At 41.5% G+C, this 9,539-nt stretch overlaps 1 protein-coding gene across 1 annotated transcript; it reads right to left on the bottom strand.

Annotated features, from left to right (window-relative positions):
* Nucleotides 1-159: 159 nt before the first annotated feature.
* On the bottom strand, nucleotides 160-8,321 carry hdgfl2 (HDGF like 2). Its single transcript, XM_047342846.1, has 15 exons — nucleotides 8,070-8,321; nucleotides 7,496-7,572; nucleotides 6,090-6,231; nucleotides 5,096-5,404; nucleotides 4,621-4,740; nucleotides 4,461-4,529; nucleotides 4,076-4,350; nucleotides 3,672-3,969; nucleotides 3,458-3,576; nucleotides 3,278-3,345; nucleotides 3,058-3,128; nucleotides 2,857-2,958; nucleotides 2,361-2,538; nucleotides 2,114-2,225; nucleotides 160-1,372 (listed from the first exon to the last, which is right to left on the bottom strand). Exons 1-15 carry the CDS (start codon nucleotides 8,139-8,141, stop codon nucleotides 1,273-1,275), a joined length of 2,112 nt encoding a protein of 703 aa, XP_047198802.1. The 5' UTR covers nucleotides 8,142-8,321; the 3' UTR covers nucleotides 160-1,272.
* Between the last annotated feature and the right edge of the window lie 1,218 nt (nucleotides 8,322-9,539).

Here is a 9,539-nt window from a genome sequence, read left to right as displayed (position 1 = left end):
GAATGAGTGCCATGACATTTGGAGTATGTGAATCATTATGCTATATTGCACAAAACCACCAACCAACAAGTAATCACTATAGGTGATGCTGCAGCTGGAAAAGAAAAGTAATTAAAAGCAGTTTTTCTTAAACACCAAGAAATGAGATAGAAACAAAAGCCATGCTGAGATTTTTATTCAAGTCTCAACTAAGTGATAGAAATGCTTTACCAATTTATATAGCACTAAAAACACCTGTTGTATGCATATGATGGGGAAATGTCAAAATAAACTGCAGCTACATGAGATCACGACTGCTTAAAAAGGCAGTTTTTCGACCTGTACATTTATTCCGTTTATTATTATGCAAGTTACTGAACGCAGATACTACAGGGAGATGAGAGTGCAAGGTGTGTAACTCCACAGCAGTTATTGTTTTAGACAAAAGTGTAGATGTAAGTATTTGAAAACGAGGCATTTAAAAAAAGTAGGTGGACCTCAGTCGGAAAACAGATTTAAGAGACTCAGCTCATGGCTTCAGGTTCAGTTTCACTGTGACACAACTCGTCAAGACTGGATTAACTGGATCAAAACCAGATAATTAAAAAAATACTGAAAAAACATAATAAAAAGACTCACAATTAGTTCTTCACCACTCTCACAATGTCATACACACAGACAGGAGGCGTTCATGATGTTTCGTAGGCTTTATAAAAAAAAAAAAAAATGAAGCCAACAAATTTAAGGGCTGCACAAAATCCTCAAAGCATGGCTCCATCTCCACCCAATGTCCCCGCAAAGAATCATTTAAAGTCTGATCTCACACTACCCCAGCCTAAATTCTGGTTACAAGTGCTAAAAATGTAATCATTCAATATACATACGGTATGAAAGACCAACGTAAGAGTTCATGTGGTACAAAGAACGAAGTAGCCAGGGGAGCAGGGGTTCAGGTTGAGGATCCAGGACGGGCCAAGTGTCGTATAAAAAGAAACGTACATTTCAGAAACAAAAAGGGGTTTCACACCGCGCCACAAACTATCACACAAATAAGCTTTCCTGTTGTGCTGGGATAAATAATGGACCAAAGGGAGTGAGCAACAGGGCGTTCTAGCTTGATTTCATTATAGTACAAAATGTCCAACATATCAACTTTGATGTAACAGATACTGTCGGAGATGCTGGGTGTGTGTTTTCGATGTTGTTGAGCTAGGAGCACTGTACGATGCCAAACAAAGGGACCGCCGCCTTCTTTTAGTTGCTTGGTCCCCTGCAGTGGTGGTTCAGGGTCTTTCAGCTTTCGACAGCAGGTGGTTCTGCCTCTGCAGAGATGGAGTTGTCTGCTTCTTCATAGGTGAGTGTCTGGTGGTCAGCAGGGCTGCTTGGGCTCCGTCTACAGATGAAGCACAGTCAGTCGCAACTGTGCTTAGATCACATTTACCATCTATTTCATCTAATAATTCCAGATATTTCAGTTTGTCTGACTGTAGCTCGCATATCACGAGAACCGTCAAATTTTGGGTGTGATGTGGACATTTCATCCATTCAATATTAATAAACTTTGATTAAACAGGCGGACAGTGCTCGGTAGCAGTGACTGCTGGGCCTCATCAATGTAAGTGAAATTGCAGATCATGACAACAACAGTTAATTCTCCTGTTCGGGTTTCTACGTACTGAGTCGAGCTTCACTGAACTTTATATAAACAGGTGAACAGCTCTTTGAGGAGCAGCAGTGGCTTCAGAGTTCTGCAGAGTCAGGCAACACGTGTTGATTTGCCGCAGCTCAATTACTGCATGTCACTTTTACAGTTTCATAAAGAAAACAGCAACCAGCATTACCACAGGCCGAGCAAACAACAGGCAGGTTTAGAGCAGACGCTGCACTAGTTCAATTAAAATATGGAAGCTGCACACATAAGCTTAATCTCTGTTAAAAAATGGGTCCAAGTGCAAAGTAAAGATGCGCAACGGCTCTGTTAATACCTAACTGTGGTATTTTCCAAAGTAGAATACCATCTTTTTATTGTCCAAAGAAACCGTTTTTAATATCCTTTCAGCAGTATATATCATAATGACTGAATGACTGATAGTAGAGCCAAAATACAGTATATTACTTCAACTGTGATACTCACCTATTAGGACTTGAAGTGTCATTATTCTCCTCCTCGGCGGGTGATTTCGGTTTTTCCTCGACCTCCATATCGTCATTTTTCTGCTCAGATTCCCCGTTCACTGGAATGGAGTCTAGAAAAAAACAAATTGATACAGATTGGTATAAATATGCAGAATAAACCAAAACAAGAATATCAAGGCTGGTGGGAAAAAATCCACATAATGTAGAACCCAGTAGATCCAAAATGGGCTTGTATTGTTTTTTACCTGCATCTTCTGGCTCCTTGTCATTATCGTCTGGCTCCTTGTCGTTATCTTCTGGCTCCTTGTCGTCTGTTTGAGGTTTACCTGGCACATCTGACTTGCCCACAAAGCGAAGTTTTAACTTATTGTACACGTCACTGGCTTTTTCCATGACTGCAGCACTGGCTTTATACCGCCGGATCTGTTATTAATGAAAACCATAGGCATTAAAATGGGGAGGATTATTGAAATGAGAAACATACTTCACTGGCCTGAATATAGGAGGGCCCTGATTATTACAGCACCCATATTACAACATCTGTTTTTGAATGAACGCAGACAAAGCAAAGAGAAGGTGCATTAAAGATGGATTCACGTACAATCCATCATCTCTAACACTGGGAAGCAACTGGTACATTTATGACATCAAGTGAACGATTTTCCATCATTTTAAATGTGGATTAACCTGCTTTAATGCAACATGTGACGTCAGCCAAAACAAATAGACAGTAAACGGCACCTTCTTTAACGTGGCAATAACTTCAGCGTTCTTGTGGAGGATCTGGCTGGTGACAGGCACAGCCTCAAGCTCTTCCAGGGCTTGTAGACACCGATCTATGTCCTGGAAAACACACAGAAAAACACATCAAAGTTGAATTTCAAATTGACATACCGCACAGAAAATAGAAAAACTTAAAACAAACTCATAGATGTCACTTACTGGGTTGTCAACTTTGAGTGCAAACTTTATGTCTGTGTGGAGTTTCTGTAGCCTTTCTTCTGGTGATGACTCTGCATATGAACACAGAAAGACAGTGAATAAGTACCTGAGCTTTTGGTGGTGTATTGCATGTTTCCCAGGTTTTCCAGGAAATACACGTGCAAGTCAGCTGCACAAAACAGTACATGTGAAACTGAGTGAGAATGTATGAGACACAGACCTTTTTTCTTTTCCACTTTCTTCTCCGGTGGCCTCTCTGGTTTGCGTCTGGATTTTTCAGGCTTACCTCTAATAGAAAGAGAAGGAACTCTGAGGTCTGTGTAGGTGTTGTGTTTTGTTGTAATGAAGTTCATCTAAAGTCAGACCGCACACTTTCGCCTGTTCTTCATTGAACACTCACCTGGTTCTGGACTTTTCCTCTAACCGTCTGGATTTCTTCTCTTTCCTTTCTTTTCTCTCCTTCTCTTTCTTTATTCTTGCTTTCTTCTGGTTGTCTTGCTTTTTAGGTGCTCTCTTCGCCTTTTGATGAGAAAAGCACAAGAAGTTGCACACGTCAATAGCACCAAGACTCACCTCTAATTCTATTACTGCGTGTTTTCACTAAGCAACTGCACCTCAGCTGGTGCTGGGGAATCAGAGTCGGAGGGTGCAGGAATCGGAGGTGGAGGGGGTTTCTTGGACTTCTTCAACGGGTGCTCATCCACACCCTCATCTGAGCTACCGCTGCTGTCACTGTTGCCCCCCTTTTTACCCTTATCTTTGTCTTTTTTCTTTTTCTCATCCTCCTCTTTCTCCCTCTCACGTAGACGGCGGAGCTCCTCTGCCTCCTCTTTTTTCCGGCGCTCCTCCAGCTCTCGCCTCCGTTCCTCATCTCTTTTCTTCCATTCACTGATGCGGTCGGGTTCACTGTCGCTGTGACATAAGAGGGAGTCATTTACACACGGTTAAAACACACACTCGAATTCATATAAGTGAATTACTCTGTGGTACGTGAGTGGGTAAAAGGAAGCTTCCTAACCTGTCACTGTTGGAGGACGATGAAGGTGCTCGTTTCACCGGCGGGGGTTTGGGTTTCCGTGCACGAGGCTTTGGTGCAGGCTTCTCTGTGGAACCTTTCTTCCGTGCTTGTGGACCTTTCCGAGGAGGTGGATCTGAGTCTGACTCAGACTTTGAGCCGGACCGGGATTCTGAGCCAGACAGGGCTGGTCGAGGTTTCTCGTCCTCCGAGTCACTCTCCACTACTTTTTTCTCTGAGCCTGATCCTGAGTCTGAATCTGAGTCAGATGATCCCTTCTGCAACATCACAAAAGAAAAGGTGGAATCAGAAGGAGAAAGGGCAAGAAATCGAGAACTTCCATCACAAAAGATGACAGATGCTTTTATTATATAAAAAAATGGTTCACCTTTTTCTTCACTCTCCCTCCTGCTTTTTTCCCACCTCGTCCCCCTGCTTTCTTCTCTGGAGTAAAATCCTATTGGAAAGATAAAGGCGGAACATTCATGGGCTGTTAAGTTTCCGAGAACACAAAAATGATCCTATATAGTGTGTGTGTAACTACCTACCTGGTCACTGTTCTTTCCAGATTCGGACTCTGAGGGCGTTGGTTCTGATTCGGAGGGGGATCCACTCTCTACATCTCGGTCACTGGACGAACCTCGAGCCTTCTTCTTCTGAGGAGGCCGCTGAAACAGAAAACACAAGCAATAGAAAAACATAAATGAATTGAATCTTTTTGTTTATGACCATTATTTTGTCCTTGCAGTAATTTATATAAGCCAAACAACCTTATATGTCAAAATGAGATCCATTACTTAAGTTATTGTTCTTTTTTCATTGTTATCACAACTCCTGATACAAAATACGAGGCCAATTTAATCTTTTTGTTATCTCCCAATTAAATTTTTATATAAAGAGCCTGATTCCCAGTCAGGGTTCTGCTGATAGGATTATACATACTAACTGCATCTCTTTTGTTACAAGACCTGTGTTACTACTGTGAGTTATTTGTTAATGAAACCAAAATGTCTGAAGAACTACCTTTGGAGCCGGTGGCTTTCTCTTCACTCCTCCTCCTCCTCCTCCTGCTCCCGCTCCTCCTGCTGCTCCTCCTGCTGCTGCTGCTGCTCCTCCTGCTGCTGCTGTTGCTGTTGCTGTTGCTGCTGCTGCTGCTGCTGATGCTGCTGCTGCTCCCCCTCCTCCTCCCTTTCCTTGGTCTTCACTTCCAGAGTCTGAGTCTACCTCACTTCCTGACTCCGCTTTCTGAGGAACCGGGGCCTCTTCATCCTCCTCTTCCTCATCACTTCCTCCACCGGCGTTGTTGCCCTCACTGTCGGATGAGCTGGCTTGCTGCAGAACAACCACGATAAGAAGATTAATACAGATGCTTCACTGAAATGAAAAGCAGTCGAGCCTGTCAAGATGACATCTCGCTTTTCCCAGATAGTTTGCAGTGCAACTGTCAAGGAAAAGCAAACATAAAACAAAGCATTGAGACAGGGAAAAAGGAGCCGAGAAAAATTCCATCCACTATCTATGCCAATTATCCTTTGAGGGTCGCGGATGAGCTGGGGCTAATCCCAGCTGACATTGAGCGAGAGGGATTTCACCCTAGACAGGTCGCCAGGGCTAATATACAGAGACAAAAAAATCATTCACACCTATGGTCAATTTAGAGTTTCCAATGAATCTAACCCCAATTTGCATGTCTTTGGACCAGCACATGCAAACTCAGCCGGGTACTAGAGTGTTACATCTGACCCAAACAGGCAGGACCTGTTAGGATCTGACGGACAAAACATTCTGACCCGAGCTGCACTCTATGGGGAAGCAGCATACACTGATGGGCCGAACTTAAAATTGGAGGAATATCGTAAATTACAGTTGAGAGGAAACATTCTAAACACCAAATTCTAAAACAATAAACATAATTATTTCTAACAAAAACAAAAATAAAAAAATGTATCTTTTTAAGCACAGGTGGCCAAATTATTATGGATGATTATGGAAGATGTTTGGTATTAGGGTGACTTACTACTGGCGGGGCACTGTAGGAGGCGTGTGGATTGTTCTGGATCTCCCATAAACCTTCATTGAATCCCTTTCTTTTGTTGGGCTTTCCGTAGCGTTCTTTGTACTTTTCATATGAAAATAGGTCCTTCGCTGCAAGGAATGCTCTGTGAGAAAAAGAGACAAAGAAAGTGAAAAGTCTGATCAACTAAAACCAATGTGATCTTGAAATAAAAAGGTTGTTGACATCAAGTTTAACATTTGACTTGAGACTTTATAAGAGTGGACTGTGCCACCTAGTGATAGATTAATATACTGCAGGTGCCATCTTGTGTCAAAGTGATGTTGTCTGACGATGGATCAAACATGAGAAATCATCTCTCAGACACATACAGCACGCTGACTCACACCGACACGAGTTCAATGGTAAACAGAGAAACCTTCAGAGAAGAGTAAAGCTAATGAGAGGCGAATAGCAAGCAGCGATGGGAGACAAAAGTAGAGACTTGAGTTTTCATCTCAAAAAGACGATATCGGGATGAGTCAGTGCGTGAATTTAAAACTGGCACAGACAGTTCAACCATGAATTATGAAATAAATCAAAAAATCTATACTATACATAATGGCTTTTCAAATGTCATTTATTTCCATTCAGACAACTGTCGTCATCCAACTTGTATTAGCTCAACAAATGCAATTAACTTTGACTTTTTGATGATACTGTGTTGTGTTTAGGGCTGGGCAATAAAACAATATCAGTAATTATCACAATATAATTGTCATCAATAGCAACATTACAAAAGCCCAATACATATTATTGTAACACCCAATCGGACAGGGCTCCTATATGATAATTACACAACTGCTCTGGGTCTCTCTCTCTCTTCTCCCCCCTTATCCACCCACCTCTCCTCTCTCCCAAATTTTTCATCCTCACACACCAACCGGTCAAGGAAGATGGCGGCCAACACAGAGTCTGCTCCAGGTTTCTTCCCAATAAAGAGTATTTTCTCTCCACAGGCACCAAAGTGTTTGCTTGCCGTGGGAACTGTTGGGGTTCTCTGCAATATTCTACGGTCCTGACCTCACTATGTAAAGTGCTTTAAGATAATCTACGTTGTGGACATGTAGAATTGAATTGAATATCAATATAATGCTTGTGTATGATTGAGTAAGGAGGCATTTGATCAACATCAGATTAGTAACATTTTGAGCTGCTTATCAAGAGTCGATCAAGCTTTGCTGACAGAAGGAGAATTTAAAACCCACAAACTTCACTCAAGAGCAAAAATCAGTCTTTAAACCGAAGATAAACAATAATAATGTGATATTTATCACGATAATTAACCACATCGCCTGATAGGAACATTTTTAGTTTTAGCCATATCGCCCAGCCATAGTTGTGTTGTTGTTGTGTTGTGTTGCACTCACGTCTCATGTGTCCCAAAGAAGAAAATAGGAATTTTATTCGGAGGAGGTTTCACTGCTCCATCAGCCACATCTTCAATCTGTAAACAAACAAGACCTTCAGGTAAACACCAACCGACAGAGAGGAAATGATGCACAACTCCCCTGTGGACTTAAACATGGTGGTATCGTGTACTGGGGACATGGAGTAAACAAAACACCACATATTCATGAACTCATGTAAAAACACTATAGATACATGGTGCACGATTAACAAGTGGGTACATGGAGAAGATCACTCTTATCTGGGGGAAATGATCATTAACGTCATTTCCAGAATATCCCAGTTGGCTTTGCTGCTGTACGTCTCCATACTGAAGAGGCCGACAGAATCAGATGCAGGAGCCGCTGCTGGTGCTCTGGCTGCGGGCCTGTGTCGCAGCCTGTCAGCCTGCTGTGGTACGAACTTCAGTTTGTTTTCTGATGGGTGTCCATGTTAGACACACAGATACACAGAGAACCTTCTCCAGCAGCAGCAGCCCACCCCCCTCCGCCCCTCCGGCTGCTGCTGCTGCTGCTGCTAACGCTACTTGCTCACCCTGGCTGGCCAGTGGGGGTATCCCTTCATTTTAGCGAAGACCAGGTCTCCGGGCTGGAAGTCGTGCGGCATCGTCCCGCTCCTCGGTGCAGCCTGCGGCTCTGGACAGTGTTCAGCTGCGCGGGCCTGTCCGTGTCTCTCCGCCGTCTGCTGTTCTCAGGTCGACACGGGACCTGGAGACGATGGGGTTAGCTCGCAGGCTAATAGTGCGCTAACGTTAGCGCGAGAAGAGGCAGCGACGTAAGCACGGCGGCAGGGTAACGGACAGGCTCAGCTCGCGCTTCAGAATAAAGGTCTCTACTAGAAACTACAATATGGTGACATTGTAATCTGTCTTGCAATTCAAAGTCAATGAAACGGCTGGAATTATTGAATATCTATTCAAATCATATATCAGAGGGAGCAGACCTTTGTTATCAGACTGTAACGTGAATTTAATTTATTTTGTTTTCTATTTATTCATACATTATTTATACATTTCTGCTGTTTTACAGATAAATCCTTTTATTGTTTTGTTTTTTGTCTTGTTTTGAAATGTGTTTTATCATCATGTTTTATTGTAAATCACCTTCTAAATTCATTTAGATGTGCTGTAGAAATAAATTAGCTTTATTAACAATATCATATTACTATTCATTCAAGTATTTACTTTCTTATTTTCTTTCACTGAAGTGTTTCCCCTTAAATACCCTGCTTTTGTATCCCTCTTTGACCACTTTCACTTCCTCCTCCTCCAGCATTTTAATTAGTATTTCTTTTTTTATCATCTCTTTCAGTTCTTTATTAATTTATTTAAATGTTTTCGTCATCTATTTAAATATTTCATCTCTTTAAATATCTTAATAGATCGTATCTTTTAATATTTTATTATATTTGTCTTTGTTTACTTAATTTATGAGCTGTACAATATTGTTTCCTCATGTCCTTGCTTTGCTCTGTGTATGGACGGATATTGTTTTTATTGCTTTTATTCTGTAAAGTTCTTTGTTTTCCATTGTATGTTTGACAAGTGCCCCACAAAAAAAGTCTGATTAATTGATTTAATGATTGGTTGGATAGTATTATACTGCACACACTCAGTCAGAAGTGTATTAGGTACACACAACTAAAAACAAATGTAGACTAATACATCATCTCTGCAGTAAAGCTTTTTTGTTTTAGAGAGATGTTGATACATCTTAAAGGTCACCATGAAGGGTGTGTGTATTATACAGAGAGTTGTTACTATTATTCAGTCCACCTTCATTGTAGGTGTGTGTAGGTGCCCTTAGTTATAATGCTTTTTGGTTTTGAGGGGCCTTGTAAGGCTTGAAGTGGAGTTAACTTTTACATTCATAATAATTTAATTCAAAGTTTATGAATGTAAAACTTGGCATTAAAAATGGCTTTTGTCTTTCTGTAAATTAGTAAATTCGCCACGTGTTAAACATCAATCCAAGTCTCATACACATTCAAACATTGATCAATACA

Source organism: Hippoglossus stenolepis, chromosome 14 (genome assembly GCF_022539355.2).
Source record: "Hippoglossus stenolepis isolate QCI-W04-F060 chromosome 14, HSTE1.2, whole genome shotgun sequence".
In the NCBI taxonomy this organism is placed as follows: domain Eukaryota; kingdom Metazoa; phylum Chordata; class Actinopteri; order Pleuronectiformes; family Pleuronectidae; genus Hippoglossus; species Hippoglossus stenolepis.
This window is presented reverse-complemented; position numbering and strand designations above follow the sequence as displayed.

Coding starts and splice junctions, on each gene's coding strand:
- hdgfl2 (XM_047342846.1), bottom strand. CDS start 8,141: ATGCCGCACGACTTCCAGCCCGGAGACCTGGTCTTCGCTAAAATGAAG. Junction 6,232..7,495: donor TTCTTTGGGACACATGAGAC/GTGAGTGCAACA, acceptor TTTTTCTCACAG/AGCATTCCTTGCAGCGAAGG. Junction 2,226..2,360: donor CAAGGAGCCAGAAGATGCAG/GTAAAAAACAAT, acceptor GTTTTTTTCTAG/ACTCCATTCCAGTGAACGGG.